Here is a 13,416-nt window from a genome sequence, read left to right as displayed (position 1 = left end):
CTATGGAGAGTAAGCCTCAGGAGACAAAGCTCAAGGGTTTGATGACTCTATACACTGCTGCCAAGGAATCTAGGATCCTTAAGATACAATAGGGTTAGCTGAACATCTTCTGGGGCTTTCTTCTGAGATGGAGATCTGTTGAGTTCATCCCCGTATATCTTCACTTAATGAGTCAATGCGTTATGTGTATGAAGATTGTATCCCTGAGTTTGGGAAAGCCCATCAGAGCAGAGGCCAATCTGGGGTGGACGGCTTGATATTAAAAATGCTTTTGGTCATTTGTTAGAGAAACCCAGGTTAATTCAATTTACAAATAAGGTACACATGTTTGATATGTTCAAAAGGCCTGTTTCCCACCCAGCAATGTGTGTTGATTCCTCTTGCAGAAAAATAAGATTAACGATGCTGGACATTTCATGTATTTATTAGAAAAGAAGGTGTTAAAAAAATTCAAAAATAGTGAGTTAAAGCATTTATTAAGAGGCTGGTATTTTCAAACTCTCTTCACAGCTAATTTGGGACACCAACATTATAGCACTGCATACAGAGGTCAAACTAATAAGCCGTGAAACATTGAAGAAACAAAGACAAATGCTGTACATTCCTTAGTTCTGTACTCTAAATGGATATCTTGACTTTGGAAAAGTTGGGTCTCCTTTATCCTCCTCCCTGGTCTTTTCCAGGATCAATGCAGATCTGTTCTCTTTATCCTTTTTGATACTCCTTTTATGCTGTAGGGTTAAAGAGCTCAGCTGATCATTTATTCCACTTTATATTTTAAAATTTACGGTACGCACTACAGTACACAGTTCACTGACTGGCAAAACCACACAGAAGATGACACTGGAAATTTGGCTCTTTTGAAAGGTAGACTTATCACAATTTTAGACTGGCCTAGCAACTTAGTGATGATTTAAAGCTGGGTCAACAAATGCAAAATGAAGTGATAGAAGAGATTGCTCCTCTTAATACTACAGGCGGACAATACCACTTAAAGGAGGGGGGGAATCCAGTGAACAAAAAACTAGCACAATGTAAAAATGTTCAAGTCCAGGTCTGGGCCTGTCATGCTGATTTTTTAACAGCAAGGAGCTTTGAAATGTAGGGGAGCAGTTTTTAAAAACAGCATTCTTCATCTGGAGTCTACCCTACCATCTCTTTTGGCTTGTTGGGCAAACCATGTCTTAATATATGGAAAACAGGGTTCCACTAACCATTTTTTTGATATACGATATCTTTATTGTTATTGCCCCATGCAGGACAATGAAATTGAAAAACTACATAAAAACTACATAAAACATTCAAAAACCCCTAAAAACTCTGAAACCCCATTTTAAAATACACTATACTATACTAATGCGTTCTGCAAAATTTAATTTTCCATCTGTATGAGAACACTGGAAAAGTCAGATGCCTCTGCTATAAGCTGCAGTCAAGGTGGAATACTGAATTTAGTTTCTCATCCTTACAGAGCGTCATCTGCATTCTGAGACAACTGTAGGTGCCAGCAAAAAAGTTCCGTTCTGTGGTACCGTATTTTTCGCACGATTGGACGCACCGGACCATAGGACGCACCTAGTTTTTTGGGGGGGAAATAAAGGAAAAAATTTTCCCCTTTATTTCCCCCCCAAAAGCAGGTCAGGGAAACCGAACCAGGTCGAGGAACAGCGGGATAGTGGCGCTGCGCCTCCCTGCTGTCCCCCGAGCTTGTGGGGCTGGCTGATGTCTGCCTGGCGCGCGGGGCGCTCTGCTTCAGGGCGCCCACCCGCCAGGCAGCAGGCTGTTATCCGCAGCGTGGGGAGCCTTGTCGGGAACTCCTGCAAGCCTCCCCACTCTGCGGATGTCTGCCTGGCGCGAGGGGCGCTCTGCTTCAGGGCGCCCCACCCGCCAGGCAGCAGGCTGCTATCCGCAGCGTGGGGAGCCTTGTCGGGAACTCCTGCAAGCCTCCCCACTCTGCGGATGTCTGCCTGGCGCGAGGGGCGCTCTGCTTCAGGGCGCCCACCCGCCAGGCAGCAGGCTGTTATCCGCAGCGTGGGGAGCCTTGTCGGGAACTCCTGCAAGCCTCCCCACTCTGCGGATGTCTGCCTGGCGCGAGGGGCGCTCTGCTTCAGGGCGCCCCACCCGCCAGGCAGCAGGCTGCTATCCGCAGCGTGGGGAGCCTTGTCGGGAACTCCTGCAAGCCTCCCCACTCTGCGGATGTCTGCCTGGCGCGAGGGGCGCTCTGCTTCAGGGCGCCCCACCCGCCAGGCAGCAGGCTGCTATCCGCAGCGTGGGGAGCCTTGTCGGGAACTCCTGCAAGCCTCCCCACTCTGCGGATGTCTGCCTGGCGCGAGGGGCGCTCTGCTTCAGGGCGCCCCACCCGCCAGGCAGCAGGCTGCTATCCGCAGCGTGGGGAGCCTTGTCGGGAACTCCTGCAAGGCTCCCCACTCTGCGGATGTATGCCTGGCGCGAGGGGCGCTCTGCTTCAGGGCGCCCCACCCGCCAGGCAGCAGGCTGCTATCCGCAGCGTGGGGAGCCTTGTCGGGAACTCCTGCAAGGCTCCCCACTCTGCGGATGTCTGCCTGGCGCGAGGGGCGCTCTGCTTCAGGGCGCCCCACCCGCCAGGCAGCAGGCTGCTATCCGCAGCGTGGGGAGCCTTGTCGGGAACTCCTGCAAGCCTCCCCACTCTGCGGATGTCTGCCTGGCGCGAGGGGCGCTCTGCTTCAGGGCGCCCCACCCGCCAGGCAGCAGGCTGCTATCCGCAGCGTGGGGAGCCTTGTCGGGAACTCCTGCAAGGCTCCCCACTCTGCGGATGTATGCCTGGCGCGAGGGGCGCTCTGCTTCAGGGCGCCCCACCCGCCAGGCAGCAGGCTGCTATCCGCAGCGTGGGGAGCCTTGTCGGGAACTCCTGCAAGGCTCCCCACTCTGCGGATGTCTGCCTGGCGCGAGGGGCGCTCTGCTTCAGGGCGCCCCACCCGCCAGGCAGCAGGCTGCTATCCGCAGCGTGGGGAGCCTTGTCGGGAACTCCTGCAAGGCTCCCCACTCTGCGGATGTCTGCCTGGCGCGAGGGGCGCTCTGCTTCAGGGCGCCCCACCCGCCAGGCAGCAGGCTGCTATCCGCAGCGTGGGGAGCCTTGTCGGGAACTCCTGCAAGCCTCCCCACTCTGCGGATGTCTGCCTGGCGCGAGGGGCGCTCTGCTTCAGGGCGCCCCACCCGCCAGGCAGCAGGCTGCTATCCGCAGCGTGGGGAGCCTTGTCGGGAACTCCTACAAGCCTCCCCACTCTGCGGATGTCTGCCTGGCGCGAGGGGCGCTCTGCTTCAGGGCGCCCCACCCGCCAGGCAGCAGGCTGCTATCCGCAGCGTGGGGAGCCTTGTCGGGAACTCCTGCAAGCCTCCCCACTCTGCGGATGTCTGCCTGGCGCGAGGGGCGCTCTGCTTCAGGGCGCCCACCCGCCAGGCAGCAGGCTGTTATCCGCAGCGTGGGGAGCCTTGTCGGGAACTCCTGCAAGCCTCCCCACTCTGCGGATGTCTGCCTGGCGCGAGGGGCGCTCTGCTTCAGGGCGCCCCACCCGCCAGGCAGCAGGCTGCTATCCGCAGCGTGGGGAGCCTTGTCGGGAACTCCTGCAAGCCTCCCCACTCTGCGGATGTCTGCCTGGCGCGAGGGGCGCTCTGCTTCAGGGCGCCCCACCCGCCAGGCAGCAGGCTGCTATCCGCAGCGTGGGGAGCCTTGTCGGGAACTCCTGCAAGCCTCCCCACTCTGCGGATGTCTGCCTGGCGCGAGGGGCGCTCTGCTTCAGGGCGCCCCACCCGCCAGGCAGCAGGCTGCTATCCGCAGCGTGGGGAGCCTTGTCGGGAACTCCTGCAAGGCTCCCCACTCTGCGGATGTATGCCTGGCGCGAGGGGCGCTCTGCTTCAGGGCGCCCCACCCGCCAGGCAGCAGGCTGCTATCCGCAGCGTGGGGAGCCTTGTCGGGAACTCCTGCAAGGCTCCCCACTCTGCGGATGTCTGCCTGGCGCGAGGGGCGCTCTGCTTCAGGGCGCCCCACCCGCCAGGCAGCAGGCTGCTATCCGCAGCGTGGGGAGCCTTGTCGGGAACTCCTGCAAGCCTCCCCACTCTGCGGATGTCTGCCTGGCGCGAGGGGCGCTCTGCTTCAGGGCGCCCCACCCGCCAGGCAGCAGGCTGCTATCCGCAGCGTGGGGAGCCTTGTCGGGAACTCCTGCAAGGCTCCCCACTCTGCGGATGTATGCCTGGCGCGAGGGGCGCTCTGCTTCAGGGCGCCCCACCCGCCAGGCAGCAGGCTGCTATCCGCAGCGTGGGGAGCCTTGTCGGGAACTCCTGCAAGGCTCCCCACTCTGCGGATGTCTGCCTGGCGCGAGGGGCGCTCTGCTTCAGGGCGCCCCACCCGCCAGGCAGCAGGCTGCTATCCGCAGCGTGGGGAGCCTTGTCGGGAACTCCTGCAAGCCTCCCCACTCTGCGGATGTCTGCCTGGCGCGAGGGGCGCTCTGCTTCAGGGCGCCCCACCCGCCAGGCAGCAGGCTGCTATCCGCAGCGTGGGGAGCCTTGTCGGGAACTCCTGCAAGGCTCCCCACTCTGCGGATGTATGCCTGGCGCGAGGGGCGCTCTGCTTCAGGGCGCCCCACCCGCCAGGCAGCAGGCTGCTATCCGCAGCGTGGGGAGCCTTGTCGGGAACTCCTGCAAGGCTCCCCACTCTGCGGATGTCTGCCTGGCGCGAGGGGCGCTCTGCTTCAGGGCGCCCCACCCGCCAGGCAGCAGGCTGCTATCCGCAGCGTGGGGAGCCTTGTCGGGAACTCCTGCAAGGCTCCCCACTCTGCGGATGTCTGCCTGGCGCGAGGGGCGCTCTGCTTCAGGGCGCCCCACCCGCCAGGCAGCAGGCTGCTATCCGCAGCGTGGGGAGCCTTGTCGGGAACTCCTGCAAGCCTCCCCACTCTGCGGATGTCTGCCTGGCGCGAGGGGCGCTCTGCTTCAGGGCGCCCCACCCGCCAGGCAGCAGGCTGCTATCCGCAGCGTGGGGAGCCTTGTCGGGAACTCCTGCAAGCCTCCCCACTCTGCGGATGTCTGCCTGGCGCGAGGGGCGCTCTGCTTCAGGGCGCCCCACCCGCCAGGCAGCAGGCTGCTATCCGCAGCGTGGGGAGCCTTGTCGGGAACTCCTGCAAGCCTCCCCACTCTGCGGATGTCTGCCTGGCGCGAGGGGCGCTCTGCTTCAGGGCGCCCACCCGCCAGGCAGCAGGCTGTTATCCGCAGCGTGGGGAGCCTTGTCGGGAACTCCTGCAAGCCTCCCCACTCTGCGGATGTCTGCCTGGCGCGAGGGGCGCTCTGCTTCAGGGCGCCCCACCCGCCAGGCAGCAGGCTGCTATCCGCAGCGTGGGGAGCCTTGTCGGGAACTCCTGCAAGCCTCCCCACTCTGCGGATGTCTGCCTGGCGCGAGGGGCGCTCTGCTTCAGGGCGCCCCACCCGCCAGGCAGCAGGCTGCTATCCGCAGCGTGGGGAGCCTTGTCGGGAACTCCTGCAAGCCTCCCCACTCTGCGGATGTCTGCCTGGCGCGAGGGGCGCTCTGCTTCAGGGCGCCCCACCCGCCAGGCAGCAGGCTGCTATCCGCAGCGTGGGGAGCCTTGTCGGGAACTCCTGCAAGGCTCCCCACTCTGCGGATGTCTGCCTGGCGCGAGGGGCGCTCTGCTTCAGGGCGCCCCACCCGCCAGGCAGCAGGCTGCTATCCGCAGCGTGGGGAGCCTTGTCGGGAACTCCTGCAAGCCTCCCCACTCTGCGGATGTCTGCCTGGCGCGAGGGGCGCTCTGCTTCAGGGCGCCCCACCCGCCAGGCAGCAGGCTGCTATCCGCAGCGTGGGGAGCCTTGTCGGGAACTCCTGCAAGGCTCCCCACTCTGCGGATGTATGCCTGGCGCGAGGGGCGCTCTGCTTCAGGGCGCCCCACCCGCCAGGCAGCAGGCTGCTATCCGCAGCGTGGGGAGCCTTGTCGGGAACTCCTGCAAGGCTCCCCACTCTGCGGATGTCTGCCTGGCGCGAGGGGCGCTCTGCTTCAGGGCGCCCCACCCGCCAGGCAGCAGGCTGCTATCCGCAGCGTGGGGAGCCTTGTCGGGAACTCCTGCAAGGCTCCCCACTCTGCGGATGTCTGCCTGGCGCGAGGGGCGCTCTGCTTCAGGGCGCCCCACCCGCCAGGCAGCAGGCTGCTATCCGCAGCGTGGGGAGCCCTGTGGGGAATTCCTGCAAGGCTCCCCATGCTGCGGATGTGTTCCCGAAGCGCCCGGAGCTCTGCTTTCAGGGCGCCTGGCGCTCCGGGAAGCAGGCTGAGCGGAGCGCTAATCCCGAAGCCCCAAGCTTCGGGATTAGCGCGGCGCTTCGCTAGCCCTGGGAGAGCCACGCAACGTCGCGGGGCTCTCCCAGGGCTAGCGAGACCTTGCTGGCACCCAGAAGCTTGGGGCGCGCTGAGCTCCAGGCGCCCCAAGCTTCGGGATTAGCGCGGCGCTTCGCTAGCCCTGGGAGAGCCACGCAACGTCGCGGGGCTCTCCCAGGGCTAGCGAGACCTTGCCGGCACCCAGAAGCTTGGGGCGCGCTGTGCTCCACACGCCCCAAGCTTCGGGATTAATGCAGCGCTCCGCTAGCTGTGGGAGAGCTGGGTCTCCCACGGCTAGCGGATAGCTTCCTGAAGCCTGGAGAGCGAGAGGGGTCGGTGCGCACCGACCCCTCTCACTCTCCAGGCTTCAGCGAAAGCCTGCATTCGCTCCATAGGACGCACACACATTTTCCCTTGCTTTTTGGGAGGGGAAAAGTGCGTCCTATGGTGCGAAAAATACGGTATTTTATTGGCACAGCCACTTAAGGTGGATTATCAAGTCTTAGCAGTGATCTATGAGAGAACCACACCAACACCACCCAGAAAAAGAAACTCGTAATTATATTCTTTACCAGACAGTACGGTTTTTTGTTTCAAGACAACTGTATTTATCAGGTTGGTGACCTAACATACAGTTGGATGTAACCTGCTCCAAATTCATCCAAGACATTACCTGTATTTATTCTCCATCTGCTAGTCATGGGGTGGGACAAGGAGATACACAGCACTGAAGCCCCACTGCCTGATTTTAGCAGCTGCCCAAGTTTTATTTGCAGCCAATAAGGGTAAGATTCTTGTTTTTAAAAATGAAAGCTACTTTTCAAGATTAACTCTCTTCCCAGTACCAAATTCCATACTTCATTCAATTCTATCTAAAATCTTCTACAAGCTTATGCCGCCTAAGGATTTTTGCTAGAAATTCTGCAGAGATTCAGGCTTTGGTGTGAAAGTGTGATGCTTCAAAGGTACAAGGTTGCACCACTTTCGTTTTGGACAACTGCAAGTACACATTCAAGTTCACTTTACCTCTTTGTGAGAAGCCAGACTTTCTACAGCATAGTCCTAGGCCTATCTACTCAGAAGTCAGTCCCAGTGAGTTCAAGGACTACGTCCCTAATCTTCTACATTTCCAGTGTGCTTGTTATACTGAACTATGGCTATCTCCTAGCTCTGATTAGTCCCGACAAAATTGTAGATTGTTACAACCTTGTAATTTTCTTGTTCTACAGAAAATACAGCAGTTACCTGGAAGAACGGAACTCCTCCACTGATACACACACTTGTCTCCAAGAAGGATTTTTCACTTAGTGGGCTCCCGTTGGTCTCTATTATATCCTCCTCCTCCTCCTCCAAATCATCCTGGGAACACAACAGTAAGCCTGCTATATCAGTGAATACAGATAGGAGCCCCGTCATAAAGTTAAATGCAGAGCCAGAAGGAGGTGCTTGTGTAACAGGCTAGTTTCATGAGTACACATCAAATGAAAACTTTTCATTCCTTGCTGTGTGCACTTTTGCCTCCAGCCCTGTCCACCACTGGTATGTGGCCTTTAAAAATGGTTTGCCCCCTTGCTCTACAGCCACTTACCAACCCTAGATCTGCAGGTATAGGGCGGTATGATAGATAGGTAGATGATATAGATAGATAGATGATAGATGAAAGATAGAGATCTCACTTCTATTTATGTACTTCTGTGTCCCTGCCATTAAGAATTACACACCTGAAGAAGCATCTTTCCTCCCCCCCTTCTAACTTCCGCAAATACCTTTTCAGGACCTTTGGGCGTAGATGCGACTTCTGTCTGCTTTTGCCTTAATCTTTCCAGCAGGACATCACGAGGTTCTGTTTTCACAACTGTCACTGGGTACTGGTATCCTCTCCTTTTTGGGGTGGCTCCTTCAGGAGAAAAGTAAGTTTAAGTGACACCTAAAACAGCCGTCTTTTGGCACAGAAAAGCTGCTAAATTCCACACACTTTTGGATCTCTCCATGACTCATCGTTTCCCTCCAAATACCTGTCGGGACATCCACTTTAAGTTCCTCCCTCAGGAAGCCATTAATGCGAGTTGACCCATCCTCGGTTTCTTCAAGGAGTATCTCTTTCTGCTTCAGGAGCACATTCTTATCATTCCTCATCCTGTCAAGGAGCGCCTTCAGGGCTTCTGCTTCAGTATCTTTTTGTCCTGCAATATGGTCCGTGACCTTAGCAACTGACGAGCTGCAATTCTCATCTAAACCCTGAAAGCAAAATGCAAGTCTTAAAACACTCCAGAGTTGTAGCAACTGGTAAATGTTTTCATTTTTCATCATATGGTTCCTACTAACCACTGTAAGAAATCTAAACACCACGCATACACATGGCACCTGAAACCCAGAAGTGGGAAGCACCCTGTAGAGTCCTTGTGGCTCCTGAGGAGACCCTCCCCAAAGCCAGAAGAGGGCATCCTCTTCAGGGTCAGGGAAGCATCTCCCGAATCACAAGGACTCTCCACTTAAACACATTTCACTTATGCATGGGGAGCCTGGAACGTAATCCCCACATAAGTGGAGAGTCGCCTGTAATCAGTCAAATGGGAACCATGGGACTCAGAGGGACATAACAGGTCTTTTTTAATGGCAGCTATTTTTTTTGCTAATTAATTCACGAAAACTCCTAGATGAGCTTAATACTAGGAACTTTCTTTACAAAATGTGGAATTAATAAATACAATGCTGGACAAAAAGGGCTTAAGCTTGGTTTCATACATACAAAGGTCCATGTTCTCAGAAAACCAAGTTAGCTTCCAGGTAGCAAAAATATTTAAGCTTTCTTCTTTGCCAGTTCTCCTCTACAAAGGCTTCTAAAACTCTGGAAAACCACTAGTGGCACTGCCCAGACATCTCCTGACTTCTTTGTCAAATTATAAGCAGCAGCGTATAGTGTGTTAACAGACACAGAAATTGGGCTGGGGCAAAAGGGAGCAGCAGCAGGTGTGGGGAAGGAATGAAGCACTCCAATTTCAGCAATATGCCCCAGCATGCTGCATGCTCATCCTGAACCACCTAGTTTGCTTTAACTATGCTTTAATGTATCATGTGAACCAGGTCCTGTTGCCTCGGCAGGAAGGTTGACTAGAAAAAGTTGGTCCAGAATCAGGCCAGAGGGTGAACATTTTCTAAAAGCGCTATATTGCTTGAAAGCACATCACACTGCACACAGAAATGATTGTACATCCTGGCACAACCGGAGCTCAAAGCAAGGGTACTGCAACTTCATTTGCCTTCACCAATATCAGGTGGCCAAATCTGATAGCGCTGCCACTTGTGATCAAACTCTCAGAAGGCCTCATCTGCACTATACAGTTAAAGCAGCATTGTACCACTTTAACAGCCATGGTTTTCCCCAAAGACGGTAGTTTGCTAAGGGTGCTGAGAGTTGTTAGGAGACCTCTATTTTTCCCACAGAGCTACAATTCCCAGAGAAGAGGGATTAACTCTTAAGCCACTCTGAGAATTATAGCTCTGTGAGTGGAGTACAGGGTCCAGCACCCTTAACTAGCTAACATTTCCCAGATTCATTGGGAGAAGGCATGGCTGTTTAAAGTGGTATGGTGCTGCTTTAAATGTATAGTGCAGAGGGGGCCAAAATGTGTTTGAATTCTTCCATGTAAAGATGGGCAACTCTCCCCAACCTCGGCCAAATACCAGATGTTGAATAGGCCCGGCCTTTCCAACTGTTCTCGATTGAGAATCAAGTAATTTTCACACCCAAATGTTATCCAATCCAAGATGTTTTATATATGCCAGCCACAGACCAGTCTTGTCTATCTAAAGCAAGAGTGGGCAACCTACAGTATTAGGCCTATTTTGTGGGTGGCAAGGGGTGGAGAAACAGGAAGGTACACAACAACAAGAAAAAACAGGAGGCCCAGCGCACCACTGCCCCTGACCATCCAACACATCACCCCCAAGAGATTCTTCACCCATGGCCTAAAGTGGTACAGTACTTTTAGGAAGTCTGTCATTAGGCTGTAAGATGCTAAGTAACCTTGTAGATTCTTTGTAGGTGTTCCTTTCTGGTGCTGAGGAAGGCTGCCTGTTGATCAACCATGCAGTCCATCTTTGTAGCCGCAATTTCACTCCACTTATTTGTTTCCTGGCACATGTCTTTCAGGAGCCTGTCCAGGTCCTTGCAGTGGCTGGCTGATTCCAGCAATATCTGAACATTTTCTTCGTTGGATTGCCTGATCTCTTGTGAAAAATCATTCAGAGGCTGCGTTAATCTGCTGTGCTGCAAAGTTGTAGAGTTGACAAGGCCAGTAGTCTGCCTGTATTAACAGATTTAGTAATAGATTATTAAAACTTTTGATCCAAGTACAGTCGTACGTTGGCTTTCAAACAGCTTAGTTCTCAAACATTTTGGCTCCCAAATGCCGGAAACCCGGAAGTGATTGTTCCGGTTTTCTAACGTTGTTTGGGAAGCCAAATGTCCGATGGGGCTTCTGCAGCTTCCGATGGGCTGCAGGAGCTTCCTGCAGCCCATCAGAAGCCATGCTTCGGTTATCAAACTGACTTCCAGAACGGATTTCGTTCGACTTCTAAGGTACGACTGTACAGTGGTACCTCGGGTTACATATGCTTCAGGTTACAGACTCTGCCAACCCAGAAATATTACCTTGGGTTAAGAACTTTGCTTCAGGATGAGAACAGAAATTGTGCTCCAGCGGCGCGGCAGCAGCAGGAGGCCCCATTAGCTAAAGTGGTGCTTCTGGTTAAGAGCAGTTTCAGGTTAAGAACAGACCTCCAGAACAAATTAAGTACTTAACCCGAGGTACCACTGTACTTGCTTTTCATGGCACACAGCAGGCTTATTGCGTTGGCTATCACTTCCTATGTGTTGAACAGATCACATTATTACTGTGGATACTTTCCTGCATTTATATAGTGTATGAGTGCTCAAAAGCACTGAGCTGCAGTCCTTTCTTGATACAGTAACTAGTAATTTTGGGGGCCCTCTGTAGGACAAAGCCTAATCATAAATACAGTGTTTCATTGTGACAGCATCAAAGTGTATCCTTAAAGGTAGCTGAAGAATGTAGCAAAAGAAACAACCTTCCGGAACTCTGTTACACGAAGTTTTATTTAATTCATCTAGCAGGCACACCACAGCTTACAACTACCATCAGCTCTCTGATTTTAAATATATAACCTTTGGACAACTAATCACAAAAATAGGTCAGGCACCCACATTGTTCAGAAACTAATTTAGACCATTTGATAATACCGTATTTTTCGCACAATTGGACGCACCGGACCATAGGACGCGCCTAGTTTTTTTTTGGGGGGGGGGGAAATAAAGGGGGAAAAATTCCCTTTATTTCCCCCCCAAAAGCAGGTCAGGGAAACCGAACCAGGTCGAGGAACAGCAGGATAGTGGCGCTGCGCCTCCCTGCTGTCCCCCGAGCTTGTGGGGCTGGCTGATGTCTGCCTAGCGCGCGGGGCGCTCTGCTTCAGGGCGTCCCACCCGCCGGGCGGCAGGCTGCTATCCGCAGCTTGGGGAGCCTTGCGGGGAACTGCTGCAGGGCTCCCCACGCTGCGGATGTATGCCTGGCGCGAGGGGCGCTCTGCTTCAGGGCGCCCCACCCGCTGGGCGGCAGGCTGCTATCCGCAGCTTGGGGAGCCTTGCGGGGAACTGCTGCAGGGCTCCCCACGCTGCGGATGTGTTCCCGAAGCGCCGGGCGCTCTGCTTTCAGGGCGCCCAACGCTCCGGGAAGCAGGCTGCTATCCGCAGCCTAGACACGGCTAGCGGAGCGCTAATCCCGAAGCTTGGGGCGTGCAGAGCTCAGCGCGCCCCAAGCTTCTGGGCGCCGGCAAGGTCTCCGCTAGCCGTCGCGCGGCTCTCCCAGGGCTAGCAGAGACCTTGCCGGCACCCAGAAGCTTGGGGCGCGCTGAGCTCCGCACGCCCCAAGCTTCTGGATTAGCGCAGTGGTCCGCTAGCCCTGGGAGAGCCGCGCGACGTCGCGGGGCTCTCCCAGGGCTAGCGGAGACCTTGCCGGCACCCAGAAGCTTGGGGCGCGCTGAGCTCCGCACGCCCCAAGCTTCTGGATTAGTGCAGTGGTCCGCTAGCCCTGGGAGAGCCGCGCGACGTCGCGGGGCTCTCCCAGGGCTAGCGGAGACCTTGCCGGCACCCAGAAGCTTATCCCCAAGCTTCGGGATTAATGCAGCGCTCCGCTAGCAGTGGGAGAGCTGGGTCTCCCACTGCTAGCGGATAGCTTCCTGAAGCCTGGAGAGCGAGAGGGGTCGGTGCGCACCGACCCCTCTCACTCTCCAGGCTTCAGTGAAAGCCTGCATTCGCTCCATAGGACACACACACATTTTCCCTTGCTTTTTAGGAGGGGAAAAGTGCGTCCTATGGTGCGAAAAATACGGTAGTTTGGAAGCAGTCCTAAACTTAAGTTTTATTCATTCAACTCCCACAATTACTCATTACTAAGTTCACAGCAGTCACAACTAATTAATGCAAGTCCCAAAAAATGTACAAGAAGTCAGTCAGTTATTACTAGGTGCTGCATTCAAGCATGCTTAGGTTTTGAGATTCTTAGAATCAGACTTCTACATTTAGAAGGCTCACACATTTGAACTCTTACATAGCCTACCTGCAAAATTATTGCAGGGTAAGCCTAAGGAACGTGTGCGCAGCCTTTAAAAGGCATTTAAGCGATAAGCAAGTTGAAGAGCTTCCTTACAAGGTTATGCTTTCTTGGGCAGCACCAATACTCTTCTTCACCATTTCACCTTTCTCCAGCACTTCACTTAGATTCTGCTGGGTTTCTTGCTCTAGCAGGCCCAGAGAAGCAAGAAGCTGGGAAGAGGCCTAGAACAAATGCAGAGAATTAAAACACAAATCTACTGGTTTTCAGAGCCACAGCATAAAAAGAAAGCCAGTGTACTTTTGGATGAACATGGGAAAACATTTTAAATATTCTGCTGCATGGAACTTCAGGCCCTCGACAGGAGCTCGTGAATTAGGAATGGGGACAGTTACCTGCTGCACCACACAAGTTGTACATTAGGCCGACAAGCATATTCA

General features: G+C 54.7%; 1 protein-coding gene across 1 annotated transcript in view; it reads right to left on the bottom strand.

Annotated features, from left to right (window-relative positions):
- Positions 1-408: 408 nt before the first annotated feature.
- The window catches only part of KIF11 (kinesin family member 11), a 29,304-nt gene continuing 16,296 nt past the window's right edge, over positions 409-13,416 (bottom strand). Inside the window, exons 17-22 of the mRNA XM_028729792.2 lie at positions 13,073-13,200; positions 10,375-10,654; positions 8,363-8,585; positions 8,114-8,244; positions 7,593-7,706; positions 409-731 (exon numbers count right to left, since the gene is read on the bottom strand). Of these exons, the coding sequence (XP_028585625.2) occupies positions 606-731; positions 7,593-7,706; positions 8,114-8,244; positions 8,363-8,585; positions 10,375-10,654; positions 13,073-13,200 (1,002 nt within the window). The 3' untranslated portion in view covers positions 409-605. The remainder of the gene's footprint in view (positions 732-7,592; positions 7,707-8,113; positions 8,245-8,362; positions 8,586-10,374; positions 10,655-13,072; positions 13,201-13,416) is intronic.

This window comes from Podarcis muralis, chromosome 6, assembly GCF_964188315.1.
Source record: "Podarcis muralis chromosome 6, rPodMur119.hap1.1, whole genome shotgun sequence".
NCBI lineage: Eukaryota > Metazoa > Chordata > Lepidosauria > Squamata > Lacertidae > Podarcis > Podarcis muralis.
Note: the sequence above shows the minus strand (reverse complement) of the source record. Positions and strands in the feature narration are given on the sequence as shown.